Source organism: Wyeomyia smithii, chromosome 2 (genome assembly GCF_029784165.1).
Source record: "Wyeomyia smithii strain HCP4-BCI-WySm-NY-G18 chromosome 2, ASM2978416v1, whole genome shotgun sequence".
Classification (NCBI taxonomy): Eukaryota; Metazoa; Arthropoda; class Insecta; order Diptera; family Culicidae; genus Wyeomyia; species Wyeomyia smithii.
Window position 1 is genome coordinate 244,211,174 of NC_073695.1, and position 18,888 is coordinate 244,230,061.

Consider the following 18,888-nt stretch of genomic DNA (forward strand, 5'->3'; position numbering starts at 1 on the left):
TCAAAATCGGATTTACGCAATCGCATCTCTGTAATATTACCGACTATAATATTCTTCTGAGCAAACTTATACAACTTTCCCATTAGGCCTCTGCCATAATAGACGCGAAAAGCGACGCGAACCGATTCGCTCAGCTGTAGGTTAATGTACAGCCATCATTAGAGCTGTACATCAACTTACGGCCGAGCGAATCGGTTCGCGCCGCTTTTCGCGTCTACTATGGCAGAGGCCTTAGAGAAAGTTGCTGGCTGATGTATTCAATTCATGTAAGCCTGCTGCTGATGCTTCCCGCTACCACACTGAAACAGCTTTTTAGTGAAGGGAGTGTCGTTGCATCAGCTGACCCTGCTACTATCGATGCTGATATACCCGCTGCAACAGCTACGCCATGCATAGCCATGCCACAGTTGTGGCCGCTATACGCTGGCCCAACTGCTGAGCAACTGTAACGCTATCCGTAGCCATGCCACAGTTGTGGCCGCCATTGGTATCCGCTGTACCTGCATCTGCTGGCCCTGCTGCTATCGATGGTGAGATCCGCTGAAACTGCTACGCTTATTCGCAGCCATGCCACAGTTGTGGCCGCTATCCGCTATCGATGGTACCCACTGCTCGCTCCCGCTGCTGCTAAGGGAGGACTGCTGTCGTCGCTGTTCAGAACTATTATGAGCGGCTTCGACTAAAACAGGCTCTTATATAGGGATGAAAATAGGAGTGAATTATTTTTCGTACGTGGTGGAATAATATAACTTGAAAAATATGTGTGACTTCATTCTGGTTCAGAGCGATCATTTGATAAGCTCCACCTTTTTTTTCAGTTTCTAAAGTTTTTCCTCAGTTTCGTAGCACGGATGCACAAAAATGATTTCTTGTCGAACCGGACCGATAGCACTCTCATTGAAGCAACAAAATAACATGTTTTGTGTCGTGTTGCGCAGTTTCGTTGAAGAAAATGTTCCCGTCCCCGTGTCGCATGTAAGCAGATTATTGCGTTCAGTAGACAGTAGATAGTGTATCCAGCGAATAAACACCGATGGTGCTCTCACACACGCAACGGTTTTAACCCGTATCTTATTGCGGTTTGTAACATCAAGCGATTTCGTTTGCTCGCTGTTGCGTGTTGCATGATGTTGCAACTTGGCAGCTGGGATACGAAGAAATTCTGTTTACGCTGATTGATTGAATCATCTTCATATTAGCTCTGCATAGTCGAACTGACTGCTTTTGTGAATGCGTTCTAACAGGGCAGTTTATTATTCAATGTCGGTTATGCTGATCGCAGCGTTTGCGCTGCCCCTACAGTGGGGAGTTTACTAAATAAAGTAAAAATTAGACAACTACAACAGAATTTGATTGCATCCCGCACAGAATGTCTGCTTATGTTGATGCCAGAAAACTATTAACCTTCAATTATTTTTTTATTTGCCTTCAAAAAAGCATTTTGCTGTTCAAAATCGGTTGCTAATTACAACCTTTGAGCTGCCCTAACATTGGGGGAATTAAGATACACGGATAACATGCACTGTGGAAGCTATTTCACATTCAGTAAATTAGACGGGTGCGACAAATTTAAATTGCTAGGATGCAACACAGAATACTTGCTGGCGTTGACAAAAATTATTAACTTTCAATGACTTGTTTATTTGCCTTCAAAAAGGCGTTTTGATTTCCAAAATTGGATTTCCTGATGGCAATCTTCATGCTGCCCCAACACGGGGGAAATAATGGCTGTCTGGCGACACACGCTGAGAAAAACCGCGCTGCTCCTGAGACGTGGTGACCAACCACAGGGCTAGTGCTGCTGCTAGGAAAGGACGACTGCTGTTGTCGCTGTCTAGAACTATTATGAGCGGCTCTGGCTGAAACAGGCTCTTATATAGGCCAAATAGCATGTTTTCAATTGCAAGGTATATGATCCTGTCGACCGAGCTTGGGAAGCAAGCATATAACGACCAATCAGAGGTCGAATTTTTCGTTTTGACAAGGCTTGACTATTTTCAATAGTAAAATAGTGTGAATAATAAAATTACAATTGTCTTATTTTGGGAAGAATCTTAGAAGATTTTCCAATCTTTTGCTGCAAGAACGAAGGAAATCCATCGAATACTAACCGATTTATTAGCATTTGAAATTGGGCATATTTTTCACTTTTTTCGGTTTTAGATTTTCATTTCACATCCCTATGTAGCCGAACTTCCTGAGAGAAGTATTCTACTTCAAAAATTTAAACAATCTTGATTGGTTGGATAATAAATGCCTTGAAATTTTTCTCGCGTTTCCTAATACAACATTTTGCCGGCCTCGCCAGTGACTGCTGACGATGCGAGTTGCTCGTCCCGTCTTCGGTAATAGGGGCCATAATTAATCAGAGTAGAACAGAGTCTCACAGAATGCAGCCCTGTGTAGTAAAGAAAGACGTCAAGTCTTGCGTCGAAATATTAGAAATTTCAAACACCCAGATTCAGAGAGGAATCCTTCTTAATGAGCATTAGAGAGAAGACTTGCGAAAAAAAAAGTTTCACCCTAAAACCAACAAAAAATAAATTCTCCCAATTTTCACCTCTATTAACCTTCAATTGAACCAACCTACAGAACACATGTTCGCGATTGTGGAATGAAGTACACGCGCATATAGATGAACACAAAAAGTGCTTCATCATTGTGCGGTGCATTCCTTTCCATGAGTCACACACATACACAGAACCCCGCTCATGATAAACTCTGTTTCCAACTGGAACAAGTTCACAGCTAGCTGGTCCGAAACACCCCAGATCAAATCTCAGCTATTCGCCTAGATAGCATGCACTTCGCACGTGTGCCACCAGCCCGCCAATCGTCGTAATCAGCGAACGTGCGGAAACGCAGCATCGTGTTCGTGCCTTATCAGACGTTTTGCCTCGACGTCACACACTCTGTTGCGATGATAAGTCTGCTGACGAAATGTTGACCGAGTTTAGTTTTGTTGAATCTTCTAACGGGCACTTTCGCCTTTCGGAAACGATAGCTTAATTTTATGACACATTTTGGGTTTGGGTAACAATACTTTTTTATTATTGCTCATGGTTTTCTCTCCAGAGTTTTAATAGCGAAAGGAACAGTGACACGGGTGGAGTGAAACGTCAATGAGATGCAAGTAAGACGATAATGCTAGCTCCTGGCTATATGGGTTGCCTCTTGTAGAGAGCCTTCTGTTACTGTTTCTAACGGTGCTACTGTTGTTTTTAAATAATATGCTAATTCAAACCTAATTGCAAAGTTATTAGTGTCAGCGTATGTATCTTATTTATCAGAAAGCCATAGTTTTTAGAACGATATGACGATAAAAGCGATGATGGGGTGTGCACTTAGTTCGCTGCGTTGAAGTACTCCTTGGATTTGTTCGGATCGGCGATCATGGTTTTGGAACCGGGCTTCCAGTTTGCCGGGCAGACCTCGCCATGTTCATCGGTATACTGGAAGGCCTGCACCAGGCGAATCGTTTCGTCGACGCTGCGACCTACCGGCAGATCGTTGACCGTCACCTGGCGGAGATTCTGTTTGCCGTCGATGATGAACAGACCACGGAATGGAATGCCGCTCTCCTCCTGCAGTACGCCGTAATCGCGCGAGATTTTCATTGACTTGTCCGCCAGCAGCGGAATTTGCAGCTCACCCAGACCGCCCTGCTTGCGTGGTGTGTTGATCCAGGCCAAATGGGTGAAGTGGCTATCAGTGGACACACCGATCACCTCGCAGTTCAGTTTGCGGAACTCGGCCACACGGTCCGAGAAGGCGATGATTTCGGTCGGGCAGACGAAGGTGAAGTCCAGCGGGTAGAAGAAAATCACCAGATACTTGCCGGCGAAGTCCTCCAGTTTGATCTCCTTGAAGGCACCGTTAACGACGGCCGTGCCTGCGAACTTTGGCGCTGGCTTCTGTAGCTCTGGTACTGGCATGGTGATATTTGGATTGAGCTGTTCAATGCAAAAAATAGGTTGTTAGGAACTTGTGCAAGAGGAAAAGATGTTATGGGTGTTATGAAATAATTTAAAAGCTCGTGATTCATTAAGGTTTATTGGATGTTGTATAATTCAAACCATTTTTGTTGTTGTTATGTGACTCGTCTGAAGGTTTGTAGCGAAAGGGCAATTATGTTGTATATTCTCACATGGGAGTAAAAAGGCTCCAAAACCGGTTTTTCAATCCGACGCTCGCAATGTTCGGATGAGGGATTTCACGCAAACTCATCCATAGAGTTAGCAATATTCTCTCAGATTTCATCAACATCATTTTGACGCCGAGCTTTTGAACAACGGCTAGGTGAATTAGCGTGAAAGCACTCCCATAAGAAAAAAAAACTCTTAAACCGGTTTCCCGATCATAGTAACCGCGTCCGGTGATCACAATCTTCGGCTTTGACATAACCTGCGCACGTTTTCAGCTTACCGAAGCGGTTTATAACAAAATGAGCCTCCAACCGGACTGGGTTGGATACCGGCGAAATGATAATGAAAATCATTCGATCGCACGCTTCGCCTCTTTCGTGTTAATTCTGGTAAATAATGCAACTTTGCACCGATTGCGTCAGGGAAGCACGTAAATGAAGGGAAGGAACATGAATATCTCGACCGCATGGTGGTTTGGCTAGTGTTTCAATCTTCACGCGATTAATCACTATGCCGGTCAGGTGCTTTCCATTTTACCTCCAGCCGGTTTCCCATATGTTTTAGCCTCCGGACGGTATATAGTACAAAGAATATAACCAGTTACGGTAGCCTTGAACCGTGGGAATTACGGTGCGTTTGGTCTTGCATATAAAAATTAGTCATTTAATTTCACAACACAAATTCCAGCGTTGCTCTTTCTAGAAAGGTCTATAAACCATAGTCACTGTTTCACTATAGTCTGGCGGAGTAAAATACATATGACATGACAATCTAAATTTTTGACTTTCTTCTTTCTTATTGTTTAAATTGCATATTTCTTGTACAATAATGGCTTAAACAAACAACACCTACAGAGAATTCTTTGTGATAGTGATAGCCTGAAATAATCTTCTCATTATTACATGATCGCAATACTTTATCTCCGACTGATTCCCAAAATTTACTTCAGCACACCAGTAACAGTGATTACATTATAAACGCTTCTAGCTTGACTAGCTTTGCGTTCAGCAAGGGGAGTTGAGGAAAATTGGCACTTTAAAAATGACGTACAATAGTGCCGCACAAACAAAATGGCAACGATCAGCCGCCTCTAGCGAACGAAACGATGCTGCCGAGAGCAATGTTGGTTAAATAATTGCCACTTTCCTCCAAGACGAATAGACAGTCCCCAAAGCAGAGAGAAGGTAAAGAAATCTCAAGAAACCCTCTAGTGTGTGGCTCCTCTAATCGCTCATAGCAACCCCGGACTAGCCGGTGACTTCGATATGTTTGAAGTGCACTCCATCATAGTAACTCTATTGTCTGACTTTGAGGGGAACAAAGCCAGACATAGCGGAAAAAAATCAATCGAATACCGATAGTTTCAGCGTGCCTCCACAGCCCAAGATGGCTCGTGATTGACTTATGCTAACTCAAACAATAGTGAGCAGCCTTAAAAACTAATCGAAACATACCTGTTTAACACAAAGGAACTAATAAGCCTCGTTAGGTAATTCGATAGAAATACCGGCTTCCTGCTCAGCACTTTTTTGCAATACAGGCAGACAACAAACAACGGAAAGGGAACACTTGCAAACGCTAGCAGATGACGAGAAGTACTGAAACTGAACAACACACACTGTACAGTGGACGGTCAAATGTGAATCCGCCTCGACCGAAGAATCTCGATTCCTATCCGCAGACAGCAGAGAGATTGAACACACGCGAGCGAATTTAGGAGCGCGAGAAGCAATGTCACTTAGAATGGTTCAAAGTTCAGAAACCTTGATTGCTGTATATCTTCCCAAAAGAAGCTATAACAGAATGTGAACCACCTTAACGCGGATCTAACGGTGCGCAAGGTGGGCCATGTGGAGTGTAAGCGCGGGAAAAGGGTTCACGTTTGTTCGCTGTGTGCTACGCTCTGATGTTGGGAAAAAGATGAGACGTGGAGGGAGAGATCCGTTCCCAAGTGAGATATTTAAATGCGCACTTCGTTGTATTCTTCTCGCCCTGGCAGTATTCACGTTGTTTATCGTGCCTGTGTGTGAATTCTGATGTCACGCTTTCCGATAACAAGTAGCACCGGCTATTCAATTGGCTGATTAGCAGCGGGAAAGCGAATGATTGCTTTTTGGAGTAACGAAATTTCTACAGATAGTAGAGACACCACAATTATTCAAATCATTAAAAAAATCATTTCCGCGAGCGCAATTATATTACAATTGATGGCTTTGGCAGCTCAAGAAACAATCAAACAAGTTCCTAAAAAAAGCAAATGTGTAATAAATGCTGAACTCTACAGCAACAAATTTGACGCTTTGATGTCGTTCTAATTATGCTTTAAATCAAACATAAATATTACCAGTTAAGGTATCCCATTGCAGGCCAATGTACTTGCGGTACTTATTTTCGACGTGAGACTACGTCTTTGTTTACTATACTGGGATGCATTCTGTAAAATCAGAAATGAAACTGGCAAATGTTGCGTCAGATTTCAAACGTTAATAACAGCATAACCGCATGCTGGATAACAATAACCAATATGTTGTTGGATAGATAAAATGTAGAACAATTTTGTAATATGCTTGTAATATCACTCTAATTTCATTGCTAAGCGGTAAAACTGATAAAAAGTTTCAATGACAAATTTACGCGAATAATGGACCAATTACATGCGAGCATTCCTAGCACAGACGACGTGAATGGAATGGCTTTACCATAATAAACGTGTGTATATTAGCTGTCTTCGTAATACAGCAAATGTAGTTGTAGGCAAAAAAAAAAATGTCAAGCAAAAAACAAAAATGGAATTGTTGATTGCTACGATTTTTTTTTTGGAACTCGTTAATAATTTTTTTCAACATATCTTATGCTTGCCAATTAATGAACCTTTGTAAGGGCTTCCATACTATTTTTGAAGTAAGATCCATATTATACATTTGATTTAAGACAAAACCATTCGTTATGATAACGTAAGTATTATTGGATTATGGTTTTTGAGGATATAGAGTTAATTCTGACTTTGACGCATTACGAGAAATCCTTGGTGCTGTTTGGACAAAAAATACTGCAGGCATAATATCGCCAAATATAAAAGATATTCTTTCGAGTGTTGTTGAATTTATTTCAAAAATTGATTTCCAGGGGAGGCTGAAAATAAAAATACGTACAGTCGCTGAGCAAACACATTAATTCTGTCTGCAGACTCTGTATATTTTGTAACAAAAATCCCCTAATTACAGTGTTTAGTCTCACGTCTCTATTTCATACAACCCTAGGGCTGTAGACCTTGTAGTATTTTGACTGGTTGTAATCACGATTTTTATCAAATACAGCTTTGTAACAATCACACGATTTCCCGTTAAACAACGGTATTCAGCGTTTAAACGTCTTTCAATCAATGATTTTTCTTGAGACTTATGAAACTAAATCGTTTCGTCTGGCATATTCCAGATTATCTCTGTGGCGTTCTAAGCCAACTTTCGATCCAGATTGGTAGAAGAGTATAGTAAAAGATTTCAATCAATTAAAAATACGATTTCGCTCTATTTCGGTCTCAAAAGCACTTAAGTAACCCGCAACATATTGCCAACTTTGTACGTATCAAAATATTTTTATTCGGCATGATATCTTCGGCACAGCTATAAACAATATATTCCGCAAAGCAAAAATAATTTTGTAAAAAAAATATTTAAAAACCCTACTTTTTATAAATCTGATTTGATTCTACGAAAGCTATGTTAGCTAAACATTGATAGAAGTTTAAACTTGAAGAAATACAAAATTGACGGTAAATTTTTTCATAAAAAATCTTTTTCAATTTATTTTACAGTGTATATTTTATTTGGAAGCGCAAAATTATTTTCTTCAACTTTGTCGAAGGCACTATATTAAAGATCAAACAAACCATTTTGACAATAAAAATATTTTAATCATTAATAGGCGCTTGGTTCAGTAAAATTTTTTCTTATGTCAGCACAAAGTTCTTTGTACTACTGTGTGCACTGTGACCAGAGACATTTGATCTATTGTGATTTTGCCCAGGTGTTTTCTGTACTCCGCACTTCATATATTATTATATAATTATTGGCAGTAACACTATTGAAGTAAATGATACGCTTTTAATTTCTATCTGTGCTTTTGTATGTGAGAGTTTACCCTTTCGTTTCATGTTAACTGCTATACTATACCGAGCCTCTTTCTATCCTACCAATATCGCCAAATCACAATTCCCTTGAGTGAGACTACATCTAACGTTCCTCTTTGGCCAGGTTTAATTCTAAGAGGGACTTTTTTTTTCTTCACCTATCGTTTATTTGACACGGCACAAATACAATTGAATGTTTAACGGCGCCAATTATATCTGATGACTTAAAATCTTTAAGCAAATTTTTTATCCTCGCTGCCGACTACGAGCTGAAATTAAGTCTATCTTAAAACTAGCATATATTTTTCAATTAATGTTTTGTAGTTGAATGGTCGTCTGATGATCGTCGAATGGCCATGAATATGCAGCATTCGTTCTGCTAAGCCACGATGTTATGAGCTGGGACAGAGGCTTGTAATCCTCGGGTCCTGGAAGTATTGTGCGGGGTTCAGTTGCTGGTTATGGTTCGTTGTTGTTGTTCGCTGTTGTTCAAGCCAAGATATCACGAAAGGCCTCGGGTTCTAAGGTCCTGGCGGTAAGAGGGACTTATTATGTCAAGAGGAAGAAGTCTTATCTAAACTTCGTTCCCCGTGCCAATATCGCCACTTACAATTCTTTGGAGAGGATAAATATATATCTGAGATCAGTTTTATTATTAGAAGGATTTATTTTGTCAAAAGGAAGGAGTCATATCGAAGCCTCGTTTCTCCTACTAACACCGCGTCACAATCACAATTCCCTGAAGAGGCACCTAATGCTTCAACTCTGATCAGTTTTATTATAAGTAGGACTTATATTTTGTCAAGAGAAAGGAGTCAAATCGAAACCTTGTTTCTCCAGCCAAGCCAAGACAGCGCCATAATTACAATTCCCTGAAGAGAACTATTATACGTTTCTCAGACGAGTCTTATTATAGGAGGGACTTGTTTTTGTTGGGATGAAAGTCAGCAGGGGGTACTATAAAATTCAGGTTGGAAGAAGGGTATGCAGTGGAGAGCCTTAGAGTAAACACATGTTGGAGGCCTTCGACAATCAAGTGACCTGATTCTACTTAGGTTCGAACCCACGATCACCCGTTTATCAAAGCGGACTCTGTAACCTTGCGGCTATGAAGCTTGCTAATAATAATCTCAAAAGTTAGTCGTGATTGAAAAACAATACTAACAGAACAACATGAGATCTTGCGCTAATAAATAAAAATCATAAATTTTTTACGGAATTGCTCTATTGCGTAAATAATATAATTTTAAGACTATTAAAAAGTATCGATTGACAAAATATCAAAACCAAATGACCATTACCTTCAGTGTGAATAGGTCCGAATTAAAAATAAATTTTCTTTTAGTTATATTAAAGTTTTCAAATTTGTTAGTCACTTCAATAGCCGGTGCTGTCGGCCACGAAGCACGCCAAACATTTCATATCATCGCACCAATACTACCAGAGCGGCGTCTCTCGCGTCAATCAAACACCGTTCATAGCCTGCTGCTATCGTTTATTCGCTAGTGTAAACCGCGTTTGCTTTGACTCACGGTTCGTATTACTCCGTACTTCGATCGAATAAATAGGCAGTTTTGCTGAACGGCAGTTCTCGAAAAATCTACCGGAATCATGTCACCGAAGGCACCAACCGTGAAGCTTAACAACGGTACCGAAATTCCTGTCCTAGGACTGGGAACCTGGCTGGTAAGTGACCGCTAACTTTTTTAGAGGGAACTTTTTTCTTGCGTGGTTACTAAGCTTGCTTCTCTGTCTCCCTCGCACAACTGTGATGCGCTTAGCGCGTCTAAAATTAGTGCAATTTTGCACGCTAAAATGCTTTAATAATGGATTTATTTCGCAGTCCAAAGAAGGCGAAGGAGTTGAAGCTATCAAAACGGCTATCGATGCCGGTTACCGCCACATTGATACCGCCTATTTTTATCAGAATGAGAAGGAAGTCGGTGAAGCGATACGCGCTAAAATTGAGGAAGGTGTTATCAAACGGGAGGACATCTTCGTCACGTCCAAGGTAATATACAGTTTTTATCTTTTATTTTAGTTTCCCATATTCTCACCGATTCGTTTTAGCTCTGGAGTACCTATCACCACCCGGATCATGTAGAGCAAGCTTTTCAAAAGTCGTTGGAAAATTTAAACATTGAGTACATTGACCTTTATTTGATGCACTTGCCAATCGGTTACAAGTTTATCGATTGGGACGTGAAAAATCTGATGCCCTACGATGCTGATGGCAAGTTGCAGTTCTCTGATGTCGATTACATCGACACCTGGAAGGCCATGGAAAAACTGCTTAAGACGGGTAAAGTTAAGAGTATTGGGGTGTCCAACTTCAATAGTGAGCAAATCACGCGTCTGCTGGCGGAGTGCGAGATCAAGCCTGTAACGAACCAAGTTGAGTGCAATCCAAGCCTAAATCAGCGCAAGCTGACGCAATTCTGTAAGGATTTGGACATTACGCTAACCGCGTACAGCCCGCTAGGCCGTCCCAACTATTACGAGAAGGACCCGGACAGTATGCCAAAACCAGCGTTGGACGACCCGAAGGTCATCGAGATAGGCAAAAAGTACAACAAAACATCCGGACAGGTTATTTTGCGCTACCTGGTCGACATCGGCACGATTCCGATCCCGAAATCCTCTAATCCGGAACGCATACAGCAGAATATCGACATTTTCGATTTCAAGCTAACCGAGGAGGAAATCAAGGTGATGGATGAATTCCACACCGGACAACGTACGGTGCCGTTCAACCTGTGCACTGAGCACAAGTATTTTCCCTTCAAGATTGAATTTTAAGCTGAACATGTGTGCACAGTTCAAATGATAACGCAATAAATATTCTGACCAAGTCAAGAAAGCGTTTTTTTTTTGTACCAGGGCAATAATCCATTCGGGAAATGCAGGGAAAAGTTGTAATTTATCGCTCTGTTGTTTTTTTCGTACAAGTCATTCTTTCTTTTTATAGAATAGGTATTAGGATGGGACAAAAAATAAACGTTAGCTCCCATGCACTTTTTGTGTTTCTTATGGGTCCTGTAACAACTGTGTAACTTTTCAGATCGATCGGTGGAACTAAATTTTTGCGCCCGATTTTTAAAGTTTCCATATGATTTTATATGAGAAAATCCACTTTTCTAAAACTTATTCTCTAGAGATGTCCAGTTGACTCCTAAAAATATATCGATACATGATATTTGTAAGAAATTTTCCTGGAAAAAACTCTTCTTAAGACCATAAGGCGTCACGACGCTTGCAAAAGAAGTTATTAACCCCAAACTGATTGAATGTCTGACGAATGGCTCACAGTTGAATTTTTCCAACAACATTGCTACAGCATGCTGCTATTGCTCACTTGCTTAAGGATGAAAAAAAATTTTGCATGGAAGTAAGCTTGAAAGTGTGATTTTTGCTCATAGTATCTTCGGAGAAGCCTCCAAGATAAATTTTACGCGATTTCACTTCTTATCACATGGTTGAATTAGCAACAGTAGCATGCTGCAGCAGTATTGTTAGAAAAATCATTGGTAAGCCGTTCGTCAAATATTCAATCAGTTTGAGCGGAATAACTTTTTCTACAAGCATTCTACAAGCTTCAGAATTTTTTCCAGGAAAAATAGAAATACAAATGTGGGAACTCTAATATCAAGATGAAATGAATTATGTTTTGCTCTATACCGCCACCGCGGGATGCAAATAGGAACTAACTAAATTCATTTAGCTAGTAAAATACACTAAGGTCGCTTTTTACGCGGCTTTTTTCACGCGGATTCCGGAATTTACGCGGATTCCGAAATTTACGCGTTTTTTTATGCGGATTCCGGAATTTACGCGTTTTTTTACGCGGCACGTATCCCCCGCGTACAAAGCGACTTTAGTGTATAATCGTCAATACAGCTCGTTCAATTACCCTTTGAAAGATCTGTACGGAGCATTTTGGTTCTCTATTGTCTTTTAAATACATAGAAAAACAGAGTGTAGAGTTCAGAACTAAACAACGTATTTTATCTGTACAATGCACCGAATTTATATACTTTCCTTTCTGCCTCTACCGTCACGTACAGAATTTTGTTGTCCCCGGTGGCGCAGCGTATTTTGCGGCACCCGCATAATTATATTGAATACTAATATTTGCTACTATACGAAACAAGAAGAAGAAGACATTCCAGATCACAAAACGACACCTACGCGTTAACCCAACACGCCTCACTGTGATTCGACAGTAGCAATGTTGTCTTTTGGCTTGGCTGCACACAAATGAATATCGAGTTCTTTATATATTGCTCGGTGCAGTATTGTTGCTTGTGCCAGCATGTTTTCCTTCAAGACATCAGTTTTAATAACATTCTGACAGAAGAACGTAAAACTGTCTGATTGTGGAGGTGGTTACGAACTTTTCGAAAAAGCTTCACCTTCAAGACATCAAAATAGTCTAGGCTCATAGAAGCAAACGTTAGTTGACTCGGAGATGAATGAATTATAAAATTTGAAGTCTCCGTTAACAAATAAAAAGAAGGAGAAATTAGTTGACCTATTGGGACGGGGAGATTCTGTCAATTTTTTTTTTCGTCACTGCTATACAGGATATCACAGCAGGCTGTTGGTGTCTACTCATGTAGTCTGTGCCAGGCGTGCTTGCATGTGATTGGTACATTGTTCGTGAAAATTCGACCTTGAAACTTTTATGAAATTTTCACTGTTTAACAATAAAGTGATAACAATAACTGAAGAATCACAAAATTGTCCAATATTTTATCAATTCAACGACATATTGATTATTGTGATCCATTCTGTGGTTACATCAGTATCACCGTTCGAAATCTTTCATTCCAACGTTACGCCTTGGTTTTAGTTCCCGCAGAATGTATCTCAATATAGTTCGGGTAGACGTAGCCCTACGTCAATATACATGGAAATAGCTTGTAATAGAGAATAGACTGGAATAGACTGAAATAGACTGATAAAACAAGAAAATCGACCAAAAGTAACATGGGACAACTATGCGTAGAACGGCAGTTTAGGTTATGGTGTTATCACAGACAAACAGACGTGCCTCTTCTAACAAAAATCCCGAAAAATCTTCGTTGTTATTCGAAACGTTACACTCATGCGCCACCATGTGACCTTCTTGCCTACTAACGTATTTTCGTAAAACGGTTTTTGTCTTTGGGTGTGCACAGTTGCTTAAATCAACACAAGCGGCAACACTGATGATTTTTGTCTTTGATACTGAATGTGCACGCTTGCTTATAGCGACACTAGCGGCATCATTGCTCACTATGCAAAATTTCCAAATTATCGTTAGATCGAATAAAATTATGACTGAGTATAAACTTATACTTTTTTTTTGTCAAAACCTTTTTTCTTCACTGAATTCAGGGAAAATAAATTTAATTTTCTTCACTTTGTTTTTCAGGTTACCATCGTGCTTCGAACCTGTCATTTAGTTCTGATATTCAGAGTGTGCTTCTGCACAATGATGGACGTTGCCTCATTCACTTTCTTGGAAGTAACAGCTTTCCTGTTGGATTCGACCCTTTCCCGCTTATGGTGAGTCTTGGTTTAGAGCATCAAGAACTGTACAATGCAATGTTCGTCCTTGTATAATAGAAGAGAGAAATTGTTTTTTCAGATTCCATCATAAATAATTTTTCAAATGGTCGCATTGTAAAAAAAGTTCGGGTGTGCCAAAAACAATATCGATAACGAATTCTCTCAACTAATCTAGTTGGTCGAGACCGCTATTAGCCCCCAGGCTAAGCGTGCGGTATAAAAAAAAATAACGTCAAAAATGTAAGCGCAAACATGGTACTAAGCAGAGGTAATAGACTCTAACTTCCAGTGTTCCAGTGTCACCATTTGTGAAAAAAAAATTCTGAATATTTCAAAATGAGCGCCATTGGTCTTTCTCTTCAGCCAATTTCAGCCCTTTTCAAATGTTAGTCTAAAGACATTTTATAAAAAGGATGCAAAATTTGTTTTATTTAAATAAAACCTACATACCCTCATTGAATTTTGCCAACATCTGACCAAGTTGGCGCAAAATCCGTCTCTTAGTTAACTTCGTGCATTTTTGTATTTACTTGCAAAACGACTTGTCAACCTATTAAAAACAATATGATAAAAAGTAAAACAATCGAAAACCACTTCAAGCGAGGCAAATACCTTCATTTAACCAAGCAAACACGAATGTTTTATATACCACAACTACAGGAACACCCATTCACAACTATAGGAACTCTACCGCAACTATCGGAACAAAAGCGTGCAACTTATTTTAGTCAATTTAAACCCTCAAAGCGGGTTCAAAGTCAATTTTAAGGTGCAAAATTATCAAATAGAACCCATTTCAACATAAAATAGTGAAACGGACCAGCTAGATTCGTTTTTCTTAGCCAAAACATGGCTAAACATGCATAACTCGTGCTTAGCTCCTCCACTATTGGGTCATTTACCCTAGTTTTAGCTGTCACAAAAAAGGTGCTGCTGTAAAATTTATTTGCTCGTTTGGTTGACCGAACACTACTCTACAAGTTGTTCTTTGACGCCAAGCATCTAACTCTTTCAGTTTAGCTGATATTTCACTCTGAAAGGAATAAGCCAGGGGGGATCTATCTGTCAAACATCGTGTAACCAACATATACGGCAACATGGCGTTTGTTTTGGTTTTTGTTCTTTTTGGTCATGAAATTGATCGATGTAAAATATTATAGAATTCGAACGTTTTATTTTATCAAAACTCGAGAAACCGCAAAAAACTTTCATGAATGTGTTGGTGGTGATTTTCCCCCCATTATAGACCTTTTTACGTACGAATGTATTAGTACACCTAGTTGAGGAAAGTATTTACAAATCGCTTTTTTGTTTGCTATGCTATGTTTTTGGCAGCTGGACAAATATTCAGTTGAATACTTATTATAAGTTCTAAACTCGTTTCTGAATGAATTTTTCAGTCGTGATCATGAATCGGGGGAAGCTGCTGAACATTATCGACCAAAAATGGTAAAAAGTGATAAAAAGTCGGAGCAACGAGATGCGATGATTTACAGTTTGGAGGAAACAAAAGCAACTTTACATGAGTTTACACGTTCATTAGTGAGCGTAAATGAAAAGTCACTTATCTCTATTGTGCATAGTTACAAACGTCATGGACCAACAAACGTCATGGACCAGAGTTGATCTGCGATAACGCACACATATATGAAATTTGACAGCAGTGAATCCCCTCTGGAATAAGCAGCGCCTTCATTCAGTGTTGTAAGATCCACAATTTTCTGCTCCACTGTGTTTACTAGCGAACCTATACATTAGAGAAATGACAAGACACTCACCGTTAAGGCAACTGTCAACATCAAAACGGATAACGGCAATGCAAAATTATAAAGATCGCCCGTTTTGATGTTGACAGCTGCCTTAACGGTGAGTGTCTCGGCGTCTCTCTGGTGTATAGGCTGACTAGTGTTTACGTAGACGCGCCGTTGACGTCTTGTACACAGCATACACTGCATACTAGATCAAACCTTGAAGCGTTTCGGTACACAGTAGTGATGGGAAATATCGCCCAAAACGGACATCGATAACAATCGATAATTCCGGGGCTTCTATCGATATTATCGATAAGTATCGATAATTTGACAGCTAACGTTTGCGGTAAAAAAAAAGTTTTCAGATGGTGATGAAAAAAAAAACTATGACAGATAGTTGAGTTGGATAAATTTCCCATTGAAGGTTACCATGTTAGCTTCCTCACAAAAAAATATTACGTCCTTGCGTGCAGTCTTCCGGCAGTTAACCGGAACATTCGCCATGGCGGACGAAAACATGCGTGTAGCCATGTTTTGAAGCTCTTTCTTCGTTTTTTTTATTAATTCCTCCTCCGTTTTCGCAACAAAATTTTTGGAATAGATCTTGCGCTTCAAGATTGCCCAGAAATTCTCGATGGGAAGCAGGTGGGGGACAATGGGCAGATTCGCCGACTTCGGTACCACATCCTCCAACGATCGCTTCGAGTAGTTGATCGACGTCAAATCTGGCCAGGACACCGTATCTTCGCGCTTATGGTATTTCTTGATGAACGACGCAACTTCTGTCAGGCACTTCGTACTATAAATTTCCCCGTTCACGGCCAGCGCGGAGCGAAAGAAGAGCAACTTTGACATCCCTTTCTCGCTGATTGTCAGCCACAACCGCAATTTCTTGGGGAACTTGGTCTGTGAAATAAACTTTACCTCGGTGCTCACTTCCTTCGTGGGGGAGGTAGAATACGAAGAGCCCTGCTAGTCGTTGCCATCCAGGGTGAGATAGGTCTAGTCGTCCAATACCACTGCCGCGTCGCGATTCGCCGGGAAAATCGACTTGACCATCTTATCCAACCGCTGTCGCTGCGTCATTGCCTGCAGCTCCGAGACCAGTGGACGGGACTGCCGCTTCCTGCATGTATGTCCACGTCTCCAGATGCTTTTTCACTGTTTTAGAGCATGCACCAACCTCTCGGCCAAGTGCACGCTGCGATTTAGCCACTTTTCCCTCGGTCTTCCTCTTCAGCATCCTTTGAAGCTTCTTGTCGCTCAGGGTCGTTGGCCGTCCGAAACCGGGCTTTCTTTCGATGCTCTGATCGTTGTCCAATAGTGTCAAGATGTTGTAGATGCCAGAACCGGCATACCCGGCGTCCACAAAGTGCCGCACGATGTCCGTTTTTGACGCGGCGGGGTACCATTCTATGAACGCGCACACTTCTGAACGGAGTAGCTTCACTTTTTTCGCCATCACAGTTAGAGTTTGACTGATAGAGCTGTCAAATTTTTTTCGCTAACTCATGGGTTACTATGATTTATGATGCATGAAAAGTTTCGTCAGGGCCATTAAAGGTAAACCCATAAAAATTGGCAATTTTTGCCTATATTTTTACCGCAAACGTTATTCGACAAATGCAATTTTGCTATATAAATTTGTTAAAAACAGAAACAGTGAGGGCCCAAACAGAATGGATACGTTTGCGTTGCGTTGACGTCAATGTGACAGTGAATGTATGAGCTAACTGTCAAATTGCCGCAAACGCATCCGCAACGTATCCATTGTGTTAAGGCCTTGAATGACAAATCTTACGATACTACAAATGAAAATTCAAACAACCGGACGAGTTAAACAGTTTGTTTTGGAAAGTCTTCGGGTTTTACGCCGGGAGTGCTTTCTACGGAGTAGTTTCAAGCCGAAGTTCACTTTGAAGGTTGTATAATAAGGGAAATAATTGAAGCAGGCAAAATTCTGTCAATTTTTAAACGTCCAAAACTTCACGAAAAATGAATCAATTCTGACAAAACAGGTTTTATTTTACTGGAAAACTGCCCTAGTTTCCCAGTATTACTAGAGAACTGAACGTGACCAAGGGTCACTGGAAATGTTTCGGATTTCCGGAGTGTGTGCCAATGTGTACATTTTTGCAACGCGTAGAACTTTTTCTGACATTCTGTTTCACTTAGGTTTATATGTTGTCAATAAATCAGAATTTGTTTCGGGTTCATTGGTAGCCGAAGATTGAAAATTCGCCAAGGAATCATTGAGGTATGAATTTATTAAGTATGGGTGTTGATTTTGGCGGTTTTTTCCCTGTTGGGTACTAGTTTTCTTTGAGCTTGCAGCACTCTAGCAGAATTCAATCGAACATTGTGGGTGTGTAGGTCTTATTAAACCAAGCAACTTTGCGAATTTGCGTTTTAAAATTTATCTGGATAAACATTTAAAAAGGTGAGATTATTTTCACACGGATTTTCTCTGAAAGGTTATTTATGCAGATTTTCAAATTAACGTGGTTTTTTACGCGAATTTTTGAATTAAAGCGGCTTATCAAGAATAACATGGTTTTTTTCTGTATTTGAACCTTTTTCTTATGAATCAATATATCTTTGTAAAAATTATCTGAACTTTCCTTCAAAAATATAAAAAAATGAGTTAAAGATCCTACTCTGAAAAAAATATTATTTTAAAAACAAAAAATGATTTTAGAAAATATCGGTGATCTCAGTTTTTTTTAAATGAAGTATTTTAGATAGACAATTTAGTTGCCTAAAACGTTCTATGCGTTGCAAAAATGTACACTTTGACACACACTCTTGAAATCCGAAACACTTTCGGTGTAGGTTGGTCACACCAAGTTCCCAAGTAATACTAATATAATACTGTTTTCCAGTGAAATGAAACCGGTTATCAAAATTGATTCATTTTTCGTAAAGTTCTGGCCATTTAAACTTAGAGAGAATTTTATTTATCCCAATTATCTTGTCTATCCCATGTTTAAATCAAGATGCTTTTTTGGCGCAACAATTTCGTTGATTTGGATTTTTAGTGGAACTAAAAATTGTTTGTTGGGTAACAGATACTTTAAACTTAAACAATTCCAAGTTAAACTAAACAATTACCAGAGAATTACCAATAGACTGCCGCTATGCATGTCCATCATATTAAAAGAGTTGGCAAGCCAAAGAAAATGCATGTCATTACAATTTCGTATCATTGCTTTTGATGAGATGGTGCAAAAAGTTTGGATATTTTTTTTAAAGTTCTCCAGTGCTGAGTTGTCGAATTCACCTGTTCTTAGGAAACTAAAAACTATAAATA

General features: G+C 39.9%; 2 protein-coding genes across 2 annotated transcripts; one reads left to right on the forward strand and one right to left on the reverse strand.

Moving 5' to 3' along the window:
• Window positions 1-3,028: 3,028 nt before the first annotated feature.
• Window positions 3,029-5,817, reverse strand: LOC129721610 (peroxiredoxin 1). The gene is made up of 2 exons (XM_055674366.1): window positions 5,600-5,817; window positions 3,029-3,953 (listed from the first exon to the last, which is right to left on the reverse strand). Exon 2 carries the CDS (start codon window positions 3,933-3,935, stop codon window positions 3,345-3,347), a length of 591 nt encoding a protein of 196 aa, XP_055530341.1. The 5' UTR covers window positions 3,936-3,953; window positions 5,600-5,817; the 3' UTR covers window positions 3,029-3,344.
• Window positions 5,818-9,710: 3,893 nt separating this feature from the next.
• Window positions 9,711-11,134, forward strand: LOC129721609 (1,5-anhydro-D-fructose reductase-like). Its single transcript, XM_055674364.1, has 3 exons — window positions 9,711-9,960; window positions 10,118-10,285; window positions 10,345-11,134. The coding sequence occupies exons 1-3, from the start codon at window positions 9,886-9,888 to the stop codon at window positions 11,071-11,073; spliced, it is 972 nt and encodes a 323-aa protein (XP_055530339.1). The 5' UTR covers window positions 9,711-9,885; the 3' UTR covers window positions 11,074-11,134.
• The last annotated feature ends 7,754 nt before the right edge of the window (window positions 11,135-18,888 follow it).

What these genes read in the sequence shown, in the direction of transcription:
- LOC129721610 (XM_055674366.1), bottom strand. Translation starts at nt 3,935, where the DNA reads ATGCCAGTACCAGAGCTACAGAAGCCAGCGCCAAAGTTCGCAGGCACG.
- LOC129721609 (XM_055674364.1), top strand. Translation starts at nt 9,886, where the DNA reads ATGTCACCGAAGGCACCAACCGTGAAGCTTAACAACGGTACCGAAATT. An exon ending in TAGGACTGGGAACCTGGCTG is followed by an intron (nt 9,961 to 10,117) that starts GTAAGTGACCGC and finishes TTTATTTCGCAG; the next exon opens with TCCAAAGAAGGCGAAGGAGT. An exon ending in ACATCTTCGTCACGTCCAAG is followed by an intron (nt 10,286 to 10,344) that starts GTAATATACAGT and finishes GATTCGTTTTAG; the next exon opens with CTCTGGAGTACCTATCACCA.